The following is a 15,742-nucleotide window of genomic DNA, read 5'->3' as shown; positions in this document are numbered from 1 at the left end:
AAATTGGCTATCTTGGTATAGAATACAGCTGTTCCCATTCACTATAATTCTGTATTTAAATAAGGAGCAACATAACTACTTTAACTCTTCATGATGTCAGAACATTTCTTTAAGTTTATTATAGTATTCTTAATGTAAAACAAAATTGAATTAACTGGAATTTTAAATATATATTCTTTTTGAGAGAAGGGAATATGAAACTCTGAAACTGTTTGGAGAATTACAGAGCCAAACTACAACAGGAATTTCTGTGTGTTTATCATGTAGAAGTTATGAAGCCCCCCCCCCCTTTTTTTTTTTAAAGACAGGGTTTCACTCTGTTACCCAGGCTGGAGTACGGTGGTAATCTCAGCTCACTGTAACCTCCACCTCCCAGGCTCAAGCAGTTCTCCTGCCTCACCCCAGGTAGCTGGAATTATAGGCATGTGCCACCAGGCCTGGCTAATTTTTCTATTTTTAGTAGAGATGGGGTTTTTCACCATGTTGGTCAGGCTGGTCTCAAACTCCTGACCTCAGGTGATCCACCCCCTCTCCCCGGTCTCCCAAAGTGCTGGGATTACAGGCCTGAGCCACCGTGCCTGGCCAAAGCCAATTTTAAAGCATTGTTTGATGTGATTTTAAGATGAAGATACATCTTGTTTCCTGTCACTTATATGTTTGTGTAATTTGGGCATTTGTTTAGTTGTTAGCTGTTAGCTGTTATTAAACACATATTATGTAACTCTTGGTAGGAAAAGAATACCATTCCAGATACAAGGAGCATGTTATGGTGTTTGGGGAACAAACATACGTAGAATGTATTAGTAATACAGAGATAAAGATAGAGTATTAAGGCAGCAACTGTGATGCTTTTGACATCACAGAGGGAAGGTGCAGTATTCCCCATTATCCACAGTTTTGCCTTATGCAGTTTCAGTTACTGGCACTCCACCCCAGCCTGAAAGTATTAAGATATTTTGAGGGAAAAAGAGAGATGCCACATTCACATACATTTTATTACAATATATTGTTATAATTGTTCTATTTTATTATTGTTGATCTCTTACTGAGCCTAATTTAAAAATTAAATTGTATCATGGTTATGTATGTATAGGAAAAACATAGTATATAGTGAGTTTGGTACTATCCTGATTTTAATCATCCACTGTGGGTCTTGGAACATATTCCTCATGGATAAGGGGAACTGCTATAAATTGGAGCTGAGTATTACAAGTAGAAATCAACCAGTCAAAAGAAAAGTGGGGTGAGAACCCATTCCAGTTAGTCTGGACTGTGTGAACCAAAGCCAGAAGGTGAGAAGCAACATGGTGTATATTAAAGTTTACAATCTGAGGTATGGAGTGGGGAGAGGCAAAGCTGGAGGAATAGGTAGAGATCTGATCATGAAAGGCCTTTGAAGGCCATGAAAAGGAGACTTTAGCTTGATGTTAAACTATTGAAGAAGCTTAAGAAAAGTGACGTGGTCAATTTTTTTCTTAAATAGATCACTTTGCCAGCTGTGTGGAGGATGGATTTGAGGGAGACAAGACTGGAGGCAGTAGTCCAGGTGAGAGATGTTGAGATGTTGTGGATTTGAACTAAGGCATTGGCAGTAGAGATGGAGAACAGGGAATGGATCTGAAAATAAATGGAACCACAAATTCAAGTTTTTTCCTTTCATATATGATGAAACCCTTTTTATATTAAAAATAAGTCGGCCTGGCTGGGTGTAGTGGCTCACGCCTCTAATCCCAGCACTTTGGGAGGCCAAGGCAGGAGGATCACAAGGTCAGGTTCAAGACCAGCCTGGCCAACATGGTGAAATCTTGTCTCTACTAAAAATACAATACTTAGCTGGGCTTGGTGGCATGCACCTGTAATCCCAGCTACTCGGGAGGCTGAGGCAATAGAATTGCTTGAATCTGGGAGACAAAGGTTGCAGTGAGCAGAGATTGCACCAGTGCATTCCAGCCTGGGCAACAAAATAGGACTTCATCGCAGTGGGGGAGTGGGGGCTTGGGGGGTGGGCATGGGTGGGGAATAAGTCGGCTGAGTGCAGTGGCTCACACCTGTAATCCCAGCACTTTGGGAAGCCGAGGCGGGTGAATCACCTGAGATCAGGAGTTCGAGATCAGCCTGGCCAACGTGGTGAAACCCCGTCTCTACTAAAAATACAAGAAAATTAGCTGAGTGTAGTGGCGGGTGCCTGTAATCCCAGCTACTTGGGAGGCTGAGGCAGGAGAATCACCTGAACTCGGGAGGCGGGGGTTTCAGTGAGCCGAGATAATGCCATTGCACTCCAGCCTGGGCAACAAAAGCGAAACTCCATCTCAGAAATAATAATAATCATCATAATAATAATAAGTGGAGGAAGAGAGACATAAAAATGTTGTTATATGACATAGACATTTGGATAGTTTGCCTTTGTAGACAGGCACTAAAAACAGTCTGATCAAGAAAATCGATACTGGAAAAACTGTGTTTTTTGTGTAATCGATCTGGGCTGTGAGAAACAGGTGATCTTTAAGATGGTATAGGGATCACCTGTGCTATGTACTATAAATAAATTTAGAAACTGTAAAGTCTTGAGGAAAAAACACGTCATGAAAGGCTTGGACCACATTGAATAGAAACTCAATAAATGCCCAATGATAGTGATATTTTCTAGGCTGTTCAATTAAGTTATTGATATTTACAAAAAAATCACTGCTCAGGTAAACAAAATAATGTTTAAAAATGTCATTCAGGCTGGGTGCTGTCATGTTTCTTTTGTTTTTTTTTTTTTTTAAACAAAAGAGGATTATTTTTTGCCATGTTGGCCAAAACAAGATTATTTTTCTAAAAGCACTTTTTAAATAATTTTTTCTATACTTAGAGGGCCTGAATTTATACAATATTACCTAATTCTGAAAAATAATCCCTGTTGTCTTTTCTACAGTTTGTTTTCTGTGGAGAGAGAAAGGGAATAAGGATAGTTTGGATGGACTTGTAAGAAACTTATAATCATTTCTTCCTTAAAACTACAACCACCACTATAACAAAATATCCTATATGTTTTATAAAGTTAGTAACCATTTCTCTTTGAGATTCTTTTTTCCATTTTGAGAAAACTGCGTTTCCTATTAGTTTATGTCTGATTTTGGTGAGTGCATATAAATCATGGCTAAACTCTCATTTTGTGATCTTTTCTCTGACTACCTTGTTACATTTTTAACAAGTAAATTGCTTCCTCATGCTTGGGAGAGACAGTGCCTATTTACTCATTCTTCATAACACTTTATACTGTGCAGTTCTTTCCTACTCTGGAGCCAGCAGCTGAAATACTGTGTATATACTGAATTCAAACAAATGTTTTGCTGTTGAACTCACCATGAATTCTCTTCCCTTCTTATGTCTTTCAGAAGCTTTGCATCGTCCCTATGGTTGTGATGTTGAACCCCAGGCACTAAATGAAGCTATCAGGTGGAGCTCCAAGGAGAACTTGCTTGGAGCCACCGAGAGTGACCCTAATCTCTTCGTTGCACTTTATGATTTTGTAGCAAGTGGTGATAACACACTCAGCATCACTAAAGGTGAGGTTTCTATGTAACATCCTTTCACTTTTCAGTTTTCATTATTGATTAAGAGATAAAGGGGCCTGGCCAGGCTCGATGGCTCACACCTATAATCCCAGCACTTGGGGAGACTGAGGCGGGCGGATCACCTGAGATCAGGAGTTTGAGACCAGCCTAGTCAACATGGCAAAACCCGTCTCTAATAAAAATCTGAAAAAAATTAGTTGGGCGTGGTAGCACATGCCTGTAGTCCCAGCTACTCGGGAGGCTGAGGCATGAGAATTGCTTGAACTCGGGAGTCAGAGGTTGCAGTGAGCTGAGATCACACCACTGCACTCCAGCCTGGGTGACAGAGTGAGACTCCATCTCAAAAAAAAAAAAAAAAAAAAAAAAAATCCTGAAATACATTTTTCCCTCCCAGCAGTGGTTTTCATACATTCAGAAGGCAAGAATAAGCTTAGGCAGACTAGCAAATCAGTTCAGGTACACAAGGATAATGTCCCCATAATCCTATTTCTTTCTCGTAAAAGTTACTTTTTTGCCCTTGCCCTCGCTTGCTCTCTCTCTCTCTCTCTCTCTCTCTCTCTCTCTCTCTCTCTCTCTCTCACACACACACACACACACACACACACACACACACACACACAAAATCAATAATGGTTGATTTTATTTGGTCATGTTCTTAATGTTCCATTTTATAAGAATTTACCACGGAAATAAACGACCACTCTCTTGAATTACTATAATGGAAATCAAATAAACCTTTCCTACCATTCCTTTCACTGATCTATATAAACACAAACAATAGACATTTATGTTGTCTAGGCCAGTGCTACTCAGAAATGGTCCACAACAAGGTAAGATGCTTATGCTAGAATGTGAAACACTAGACTACTATCTTCATGCAGAAAGCCTTGCTCCAAAGGGTTAAAACTGAACTAAATAATAAATAGTGTGCTTAGTGATGTAGTTGGTTTACATTTGGTTGCAGTTCTTAATCTCACTGTGGACTAGTAATGAGTGAACAGTCCTCACATACAGACAGTCAAGTTCACAGACCACATTCTGAGTAGCAGTGAGGTCTGGCAACATGGCTTATCTTAGCCACAGTTCAATTAGAATAGGTGTGGCCAGGCACGGTGGCTCACGCCTGTAATCTAGCACTTTGGGAAGCCAAGGCTTTTGGATTGTCTGAGCTCAGGAATTCGAGACTAGCCTGGGCAACACAGTGAAACCCCATCTCTACTAAAATACAAAAGACATTAGCCATGTGTGGCGGCATGTGCCTGTAGTCCCAGCTACTCGGGAGGCTGAGGCAGGAGAATTGCTTGAACCTAGGAGGCTGAGGTTGCATCGAGCTGAGATGGTGCCACTGCACTCCAGCCTGGGCGACAGAGCGAGATGCCATCTCTTAAAAAAATAAAAACAGGCCGGGCACGGTGGCTCAAGCCTGTAATCCCAGCACTTTGGGAGGCCGAGACGGGCGGATCACAAGGTCAGGAGATCGAGACCATCCTGGCTAACCCGGTGAAACCCCGTCTCTACTAAAAAATATAAAAAACTAGCCGGGCGAGGTGGCGGGCGCCTGTAGTCCCAGCTACTTGGGAGGCTGAGGCAGGAGAATGGCGTAAACCTGGGAGGCGGAGCTTGCAGTGAGCTGAGATCCGGCCACTGCACTCCAGCCTGGGTGACGGAGCGAGACTCCGTCTCAAAAAAAAAAAAAAAAAAAAAAAAGAATAGGTGTATGGTGAGTCTAGCCTTCGTGGTAGTTGCATTTGCTGGCCAACTGTATATAGAACAGAATTAAAAGTAAAAGTGCATTATCTCCTAGTGTCAGTTTTACTTACTGCTTTTGGATAGTTTTGGGGACAGGATGATATATGTCATGTATGTAGGAGTTGTGTTTATGCAGTTGCAGGAAAGTTTTATGTAAAGTTTGAGGATAGAACAAAAGATATCAAAGAATTTTTTTTTTTCTTTGAGATGGAGTCTCGCTGCATTGCCCAGACTGGAGTGCAGTGGTGCTATCTCGGCTAACTGCAAGCTCTGCCTCCCGGGTTCAAGCGATTCTGCTGCCTCAGCCTCTTGAGTAGCTGGGATTACAGGCATGCACCACCACACCCGGTTAATTTTTGTATTGTTAGTAGAGACAGGGTTTCTCCCATGTTGGTCAGGATGGCCTCGAACTCCTGACCTGTAATCTGCCTGCTTCAGCTTCCCAAAGTGCTGGGATTACAGGTGTGAGCCGCCACACCCAGCCAGAAAGTTAATATTGTGTGGTAGTCTCTTTGGGCTACAATATACTTGATTTTACCTTTACTGATTCTTCACTGGAGAAATTTGTGAAGTGATGACTCAGAAATTCTTTCATAGGTACGCTTTCCTGTTGTTTTTTCAAGATAGCCCAGTCATCAAGGAAACATTGATAAAGAAAGACTGTTGATTCCTCAGTTATCAGTTATGACTGGCCTTTATCTTATGACCAACAGTGATTTCTCTTAAAATCCACAGAATGCCAAATTTTTATATCCAGTTCTCACTAATTTTAAATGATGTCATGCTAAAGCTGTTTTATTATTTTAAAAGATAAGAAAATATATTTAAAAATAAAGCAACACTTTAGTTTTTGATTGAAAATGATATTTTGCTTGAATTTTTTTTTTTTTTTAAGTTCTGTCAGCCAAGCGTGGTGGCTCATGCCTGTAATCTCAGCACTTTGGGAGGTTGAGGCTGGAGGATTGCTTGAGCCCAGGAGTTCAAAACCAGCCTAGTCAATGTAGTGAGACGTCTGTCTTTACAAAATTTTAAAAATTAGCCGGGTGCAGTGGCATGCATCTGTAGACCCAGGTACTTGGGGGGCTGAGGTCTTAGGATCACTTGAGCCTGAGAAATTGAGGTTACAGTGAGCTGTGTTTGCACTGCTGCACTGCCACGTGGCGACAGAGGGAGACCTGTTTCAAGACAAACAAAAAAGTTCTTCCTGGGATTGCTCTGTCAGTTTGGCCAATGTTTGAATCCATACTAGTCATCCCCCTGTCATTTTCAATAGTAGTCAAAACTTCCAGGGTAGAAAAATTTTCCTGATAACTGACAAAAAAGAGAACAATAAACAAAAAATCCTGGGGTCTTTGACTGTATCTTAATTATGATAGCCTGTCATTACCAATTCTTTTTAAGGAAGCAACAATATTTTAAAAATGTATATATAGATATATATACAAAGTAGTTACAGGCTTTATTTTTAGTTCATGTGGACTAACAGAGAAAAGCTACAGAGCAACAGGTTTTCTTCAGTTTTTCCAGCAGGATTCTTCTTTTTTCTTCCTGTAAATATGATTGGCTAGTATTTATCTGTGCACTTAACGCATATCCACTGCTACACCAGACTCCTATCTGTATATATTATGTACCCATAGGTGTGTATATGTACGTATACTCATGTTTTTTTCTCACTCTCTCATATCCATGTGTCTAAGGTGAGATGGTGTCTAATAGAAAGTTATTCTATGGAAACATTTCTGAAGGCCACTAAAAAAGGACAGATGGTTACAAGGATAATTATTTTGAGTTTTCCTAAAAACTTTTCCCTGATACTTCTGGCCATGTGCTTCTTCTTCTTCTTCTTCTTCTTTTTTTTTTTTTTTTTTTTTTTTTTGGGCAGTCTCACTCTGTCGCCCAGGTTGGAGTACAGTGGTATAATCTTAGCTCACTGCAACCTCAGCCTCCCAGGTTCAAGCGATTCTCCTGTCTCAGCCTTCAAGTAGCTGGGATTATAGGCATGCGCCACCACGCCTGGCTAATTTTTTGTATTTTTGGTAGAAACAGGGTTTCGCTATGTTGGCCAGGCTAGTCTCAAACTCCTGACCTTAGGTGATCCGCCCCTCTCAGCCTCCCAAAGTGCTGGGATTACAGGCGTGAGACACCACACTCAGCCATGGCCATGTACTTTTGATTGACTTCGCTTCCTTCTACTTTCTGCCACTGAAGAAGTAGATGTGAACACTATAGGAAGGGTTGCATCTCTTAGAGATACGAACCTGAGGCACTACAAGGATTCTTTAGATTAACATTTATCACTAGTGATATTTCTTTCACTTTCTCTGTTTTGCCAAAGAAACCTAATTTGTGCTACAAGTATCGGGGCAAGTTATATATTGAAGTCTGAACTTGATGTTCCCAATTTTGATGGAAAAATTAAGAACATTGAAGTTGACGGCAAAGATACACTGAGTGACTCGGGTTTTGGTTTCCAACTTTGAGAATGAGCTTGCCATTCCACGCACTGATTTTAGTGTGGAATGGAAAGGAGTGATTCATTCTTTGTGGGAACTAGGAAGGAAATAAGAAAACTATAGCTATTTTTAAACTTGTATTCTGGAAGGGATTGTGTTTTGGGAGTCCTAACTGCCCATTCCCTCATCCCACTAAACAGTTTTCTTGCTGAAAACTCTGTGGTCTGTGTTTTTTTGTTTGTTTGTTCATTTTTTGTTTTTGTTTTTGTTTTACATCAGTGGTTTTGTTGCCTTGGTGCCAAGTGAAATTTAGAAGTCACTTTGTATCTCACATGTCTTATCCCTAATCCTTGGTTGTTAACATTGAATCATATATAAGACACATTCCTTGATAAACTGTTTTCAGGGAAAGTGAATTTTCTTCTTTTGAAGAGTGAGCACTGTATCCTTTTCCAGCCATTTTAATAACCTGTCTGCCATACATAGAGTTTCCTAAGGATATTTTTTAAGTTGTATATAGACTTTTAAAACCCTGTAGTAAATGCCAGAAAACCATTTCTGACCATGCTTGTGTGGTTAAGCTAAAAGTTAAAGAGAGCAATCAGGATATGATGAACAGCCAAGTTTGTTTTCATTATTTAAAAAAAAATTTGGCATAAAAATTCCAGATTCTTTTTTTTTTAAATGAGTTTAAAGTTTGACAATACACTGCTTCAGTTGAAATAAAGTCTTAACATCGTTTCTTTCATCCTGTGATGACTATGGCTAGGTGAAAAGCTACGAGTTCTTGGTTACAACCAGAATGGCGAGTGGAGTGAAGTTCGCTCTAAGAATGGGCAGGGCTGGGTGCCAAGCAACTATATCACCCCAGTGAACAGCCTGGAAAAACACTCCTGGTACCATGGACCTGTGTCACGCAGTGCAGCTGAGTATCTGCTCAGCAGTCTAATCAATGGCAGCTTCCTGGTGCGAGAAAGTGAGAGTAGCCCTGGGCAGCTGTCCATCTCGCTCAGGTACGAGGGACGTGTGTATCACTACAGGATCAACACCACCGCAGATGGCAAGGTAAGACTCGCTGGTCAGCACCTTTAAGCATGGACTGGCTGCTTTGTGAAATAATATTCAACGTGACTGAAGTGAAGTAATAGGTTTTATGTCTGACATGAAATAAAATATTCACTAGCTTTGTGAGTTTGGGCTTTTTGGTATGTTAGAGCTTGTTCTCTTGAAAAGAATATGGTAATAGAAATTTAAAAACAGTATTATGTTAATATTTTAAAGATAAGCTAGATTTGAAGGTGAAGAATGAAGGGAACTGCTGTATAAGTTAGCTGTTCTAATAATCAGTACACAAATACACACCCAGTGCACTGGTATAGAATTTATCAGTTAACATTGTATCATTGAAAATTAGAATATGGGAGGCCGAGACGGGCAGATCACGAGGTCAGGAGATCAAGACCATCCTGGCTAACACGGTGAAACCCCGTCTCTACTAAAAAAATACAAAAAACTAGCTGGGCAAGGTGGTGGGCGCCTGTAGTCCCAGCTACTCAGGAGGCTGAGGCAGGAGAATGGCGTGAACCCGGGAGGCGTAGCTTGCAATGAGCTGAGATCCGGCCGCTGTACTCCAGCCTGGGTGACAGAGTGAGACTCCGTCTCAACAACAAAAAAAAGAAAATTAGAATAATATCTACCAGAAAGTTCAGAGTAAGAATTTAGACTTTTGAGCCTGGTGTCTATCACTAATGTATATTAACTGAAACAGATCATTCAGTCATTGAACAGTTTGTATGTTGGGAACACCAACCATGTTAATTAGGTAGAATGGGTTTGTTACAGTGTGTTTATACATTATAAACTACAGAACATGAGCTTATGTCTGTTGTTTTTCTATTGAGCAGTAAATGTAGGTTGAATTATTTATTCTGTTCTCCTCTATGTGATAGGCAAGCTGTGGGGGAAGCACAGGCTTTGGAGCAAGCAGTTCTGATTGTGGCCTTACTTAAGTCTCAGTTTCCCTGTCTGTAATTAGATCCCACTTTACTGGGTTGTTGTAAGGATTAAATGAAGTAATTTCTGTAAAACATAATGACTGATACAAAGTAGGAAGTAAGTAAATTTTTAGTTTTCTTTCACTTTTGCACCACTATATAGACATAGTATGTTTCCTGTTGGCCAAACAGAACAGAATCAGATGTGTAGTAATGTAAGAGTGACTCAGCAGTTCTAGTTATTTACCTAATAGAAATGAGTGCATATGTATGCCAGAAGACATGTATAGGAATGTTCATAGCAGCATTGCTTCTGATAGCCAAAAACTAGAAACACCCACAGACCTAACAACAGTAGAATGGATTAATAAATTGTGGTATATTCATAAAATGCAATTTCATTCGACAACAGCAATGAACACGGTACTGCTACACACAACACCATCAGATAAAACTATGGCCCTCCGGCCATCTGCTTTTTCTTGTAAATAACATTTTATTGGAATACAGCCACACTCATTTGTTCATGTATTGTCTATGGTTTCTATTACTAGGCAGTGCTGAGCAGTTCTGACAGACACACTATGGCCACAGCCTAAAATATTTATTATCTGGCCCTTATAAAGAGTTTGCTGGCCCCTACTGTAGATGAATATCAGCTGACTCAACTTCAGCAAAGTTGAAGGATTAGTATTAGCCGGGGGATGAGGATGTGGGGAGTGGGAAGGACTCCTAATAGGTATGAGATGATGAGAATGTTCTAGAGTTAGATAGTGGTGATGGTTGGACAACTTTGAGAATATGCTAAAAACCACTAAATTGTATACCTTAAAATGATGAATTTTATGGTATGTGAGATATAATGCAATTTTTAAAAATTTTAAAGTGTAAATTTAAAAATTTTTTAAAGTTGGGTGGAAGAAAATAGACATAATACATACTGTGTGATTGTGTTTGTATATAGTTCAGAAGCAGAGGCCAGGCGCAGTGGCTCACACCTACTATAATCCTAGCACTTTGGGAGGCTGAGGTGGGCCTCATCACTGGAGGTCAGGAGGTCAGGAGACCAGCCTGGCCAACATGGTGAAACCCCATCTCTACTACAAATACAAAAATTAGTCTGACATGGTGGCGCACGCCTGTAATCCCAGTTACTCAGTTACTCAGGAGGCTGAGGCAGGAGAACTGGTTGAACCCGGGAGGCAGAGGTTGCAGCGAGCCAAGATCGTGCCACTGCACTCCAGCCTGGGCAACAGAGCGAGACTCTCTCTCAAAAAAAAAAAAAAGGAAGCAGAAGCTAATCTCAGGTGTTAGAAGTCAGCATAGTGGCTATCTTTGCAAGGGTAAATAGCTGGAGAGCATAAGGGAGGCTTCTGGGGTGCTGGTCATGTTATAATTCTTGGTGTGGGTGATGTTTACATGGGTGAGTTTACTTTGTAAAAATTATAAATTTTCCGTTTATGAATTTTATGTATACTTTTATGTGTACACTAAAACAAAAGCCTTTTTTTTTTTTTTTTTGGTTTGAGACAGAGTCTCGCACTGTTGCCCAGGCTGGAGTGCAGTGGCGCGATCTTGGCTTACTGCAAGCTCCGCCTCTCGGGTTCACGCCATTCTCCTGCCTCAGCCTCCTGAGTAGCTGGGACTACAGGCACCCACCACCATGCCTGGCTAATTTTTTGTATTCTTAGTAGAGATGGCGTTTCACCGTGTTAACCAGGATGATCTCGATCTCCTGACCTCGTGATCTGCCTGCCTTGGCCTCCCAAAGTGTTGGGATTACAGGCGTGAGCCACTGTGCCCGGCCAAAAGCGTCTTTAAAAAAATAAACAACAGGCTAGGCGTGGTGGCTCATGCCTGTAATCCCAACACTTGGGGAGGCCAAGGTGGGTGGATCACTTGAGCTCAGGAGTTGGAGACCAGCCTGAGGAACATAGTGAAACCTCGTCTCTACAAAAAATTTTAAAAATGAGCTGGGCGTAGTGGTATATGTCTGTGGTCCTAGCTACCCGGGAAGCTGAGGCAGGAGGATCACCTGAACCTAGGAGGTCAAGGCTGCAGTGAGTCATGATTATGTCACTGCCCTCCAGGCTGGGCAACTCAGTGAGATCCTTATTTCTCAAAAATAAATAAAAATTAAAGCTCCCTTGGGAGAGAAGGCCAGAGAATTCCCTCTTACTTTATATTTCTTATTGCTTAGCAAATTAGCTATGTTGTACGCAATTCTGTGAAATCCAGTGTGGCTTTTTTTGCTTTTTGTTTTTTAAGACGTAGTCTTGCTCTGTCACCCAGGCTAGAATGCAGTGGCATGATCTCAGCTCACTGCAACCTCTGCCTCCCAGGTTCAAGCAATCCTCCCACCTTAGCCTCCCAAGTAGCTGGGACTGTAAGTGTACACCACCACACCTAGCTAATTTTTGTATTTTTAGTAGAGAGAGGGTTTCACCATAATGGCCAGGCTGGTCTCAACTCTTGACCTCAAGTGACCCACCAGCGTCAGCCTCCCAAAGTGCTGGCCACTGGTAAATTGTGACTCTTTCTTTAATGGCCTAGACACTCAAATGTACATCGTAATTAAAATTATGAAATATTTGAATACTCTTACCAAAAACATCTAAATCAGTGGTTTTTAAGTTATGTTCTTTACAAGAGTGAGGTGATATTTTGTAAATTTTTACAAAACACCAGGTCTTTGCTTGCTTACTTTGATCAGGGTATCTCTTCTTTACCTATCTTCTGTAGTTGAGTCCACAGTCTTGTGGCTTAAAAATATTTGAAGACTGGCTGGGCGCGGTGGCTCACACCTGTAATCCCAGCAATTTGGGAGAGTGGGGCAGGCAGATCACCTGAGATTAGGAGTCCCTGACCAGCCTGGCTACATGGTAAAACCCCGTCTTTACTAAAAATACAAAGAAAAAAATTAGCCAGGCATGATGGCGCATGCCTGTAATCCTAGGTACTTGGGAGGCTGAGGCAGAAGAATCACTTGAACCCAGGAGGTAGAGGTTGCAGTGAGCTGAGGTTGTGACACTGCTCTCCAGCCTGGGCAACAGAGTGAGACTCTGTCTCAAAAAAAAAAAAAAAACAAACCATATATATATATATATATATATATATATATATGAAAAAATATATATATTTGAAGACCAATGAGCTTGATGATCCAGAGAGAGATCTTGGAAGGTTTTCCCCAAGACTAATTTAGGAAGAATAGGAAAGGCAGATTAAATAAGATTAAACTGAAGTTCTGTGTTTACCCTTGCAGTCATCATTTAACTTTTTAATTTACCTCAATTAAGATAAACTCTTGCTGGGTATAGTGACTCAGTCTGTAATCTCAGCACCTTGGGAGGTGCAGGCAGGAGGATTGCTTGAGGCTGGCGTTTGAGACCTCCCTGGGCAATATAGTGAGACCCTGTCTGCAGAAAAAAAAATTTTTTTTTTTTAAAGATAGCCTCCTATCTTCAGGCCAGTGAAATATGGGCTTTAAAAAAACAATTCTTAATCTCTTTTCAAGTTGTTTAGCTTTTCTGCTTTTCTTACCAGGTATATGTGACTGCTGAGAGCCGCTTCAGCACCTTGGCAGAGCTTGTACACCATCACTCCACAGTGGCTGATGGGCTGGTGACAACATTACACTACCCAGCACCCAAGTGTAATAAGCCTACAGTCTATGGTGTGTCCCCCATCCACGACAAATGGGAAATGGAACGAACGGATATTACCATGAAGCACAAACTTGGGGGCGGTCAGTATGGAGAGGTTTATGTTGGCGTCTGGAAGAAATACAGCCTTACAGTTGCTGTGAAAACACTGAAGGTGGGTTGCTGAGAATTACAGTTTTCAGGCATCTTTTTCTTTTGTGCTCAATCACTTGGAAATATGGGCATGCTCTTCTTTAACTTTGGAACACTTTCCACCCACTGGTGCCAAGCACATCAGCAAATTGTGATGATTAACCCTCGTGCCATTGCTGACAATGCAGAGGTAGATTATTCACTGCAATGCAGTGAAACCCACATGTGCGAAAGGTCTGTCTCTGGAGGCTGTTGATGTAGATCTTAGTGGGAGGTTAGAAGCAAATTAAAAGTTATGAAAGCAAAATAAGCTCTTTTGCTTCCTGAGATCGACCCCTGCTGGACAGAATTCTTTGTGCCTTATCTGAGAATCATGGGCCTCTTTCTTGTTCTGTCCTTTCTCTCTCTTGTTGTTGTTCCTCCTGTCTCTTTGCAGTTAGATCACTTCTTAACATTCATAGAAATCTTTTTCCTGGTACAACTATATGTCTCCTTTAAACCTCCCAGTATCAAATTGTAAGGTTTTCACTCACTTGATTGTCCCAGACCCTCAGTAACTGTCTCTGGTATATCACTCAGTAAGGGCTATTCTTTAGCTATAAGTAGTAGTCAGTTCTGTTTCTTAAGCATATTCTGAGTGTAAAGCGATATATAAGGCCTTGCTCTCTAAGAAGATTATGATCTAATCAAGAAGATAAGTATGTAAGCAGCTAAGTGCTAGGTCTCCTCATTCAAAGCCTGAGATATCTGGAGAAATAAACTATGAGAGAACTGAACTATCCAATACAGGGCTCCTGTGTTTCAGTTGATCATAGGACATGATTGCTGAATTTTGCTTCTCCTGCTAATTTTTACTCCAGGACATTTTTCTTTCTAAGTTGGACTTCTTAAAATAATAATAATTTCGGCTGGGTGTGGTGGCTCACGCCTTGTAGTCCCAGCAATTTGGGAATCCCAGGCGGGCCGATCACCTGGGGTCAGGAGACCATCCTGGCCAACATGGCAAAACCCCGTCTCTACTAAAAATACAGAAAGTAGCCAGGCATGATGGTGCATGCCTGTAATCCCAGCTACTTGGGAGACTGAGCCAGGAGAATCGCTTGCACCCAGGAGGCAGAGGTTGCAGTGAGATCGTACCACTTCACCCCAGCCTGGGTAACAGAGTGAGACCCTGTCTCAAAAAAATAAATTAAAACAAAAATTATTTCTTGTAATATGCTAAAATATTCAAAAGATACTTCTTTTTACTGTTAAAGCTGAAGCTTTAGGATTGTGAGATGAATCAAATGATGTTAAGTTGGAGGTTTGTCCCTCTCGTTTTCTTCTTTCTTACCTTTCCCTTTTTCCAGGAAGATACCATGGAGGTAGAAGAGTTCCTAAAAGAAGCTGCAGTAATGAAGGAAATCAAGCATCCTAATCTGGTACAACTTTTAGGTGAGGAACCTTGCCTGAACCATAGATATCCTCCAAAAATGCTTGTCCTTTAACCCCTTCTTATCTCCAAATGCTTTTTTTTTTTTTTTTTTTTTTTTTAAGAGACAGGGTCTCACTCTGTTGTCCAGGCTGCTGTTGAAGTGATTTTCCTGCATGGGCCTTTCAGTATGTTGGAATTACAGGCACGAGCCACCCTGCCCAGCCTTCCCCCGCTCCCCCAGCCTCAAAGCTTTCTTTTCAGTCACCATGGTGGAAGCTGCAGGTTTAAATCCACTTCAATAAGTACTTATTTTAATCAGTAGGTTCCGTGTTTAAAAATGGCCGAAGAAGCAGTGGCTTGATTGATTTTAGTATATAAAACTGCTCAGTTTGTACTAATTGCCCCAGATTCAAAGTTCAGAAGTGTTCAAAATGGTACTGAACCAAAAACTCATGAAATGTTTTTGCAAAATAAAGAGACATTAAAGGACTGTTGAAGCAAATTAAAAACTGTGACCACACCCATCAGTTTACCTTTACAAGCAGGAAATGCTGTACTATGATTGGCTTTTCACTGTTCAGGTTACAAAGAACTCTTTTACTAAGCTCTTTTACTTTTTAAAAGTAGGGCCAGGTTTTTGTTTTTGTTTTGATATAGAGTCTTGCTTTGTCACCCTGGCTGGAGTGCAGTGGCATGATCCTGGCTCACTGCAACCTCTGCCTCCCAGGTTCAAGCTATTCTCGTGCCTCAACATGCATCACCACACCCAGCG

The 15,742-nt window shown here is 41.1% G+C and overlaps 1 protein-coding gene across 8 annotated transcripts in view; it reads left to right on the top strand.

Moving 5' to 3' along the window:
- ABL2 (ABL proto-oncogene 2, non-receptor tyrosine kinase) overlaps nucleotides 1–15,742 on the top strand; it is a 133,996-nt gene that overhangs the window by 97,109 nt on the left and 21,145 nt on the right. For 4 of the 8 annotated variants that reach the window (XM_030935130.1, XM_030935128.1, XM_030935133.1 and 1 more), the window contains exons 2-6: nucleotides 1,484–1,546; nucleotides 3,381–3,551; nucleotides 8,535–8,830; nucleotides 13,306–13,578; nucleotides 14,906–14,990. In XM_030935130.1, the coding sequence (XP_030790990.1) occupies nucleotides 1,484–1,546; nucleotides 3,381–3,551; nucleotides 8,535–8,830; nucleotides 13,306–13,578; nucleotides 14,906–14,990 (888 nt within the window). The remainder of the gene's footprint in view (nucleotides 1–1,483; nucleotides 1,547–3,380; nucleotides 3,552–8,534; nucleotides 8,831–13,305; nucleotides 13,579–14,905; nucleotides 14,991–15,742) is intronic. The other 4 variants (XM_030935131.1, XM_030935132.1, XM_030935129.1 and 1 more) reach the window with 1 other exon arrangement.

Source organism: Rhinopithecus roxellana, chromosome 8 (genome assembly GCF_007565055.1).
Source record: "Rhinopithecus roxellana isolate Shanxi Qingling chromosome 8, ASM756505v1, whole genome shotgun sequence".
Classification (NCBI taxonomy): Eukaryota; Metazoa; Chordata; class Mammalia; order Primates; family Cercopithecidae; genus Rhinopithecus; species Rhinopithecus roxellana.
Note: the sequence above shows the minus strand (reverse complement) of the source record. Positions and strands in the feature narration are given on the sequence as shown.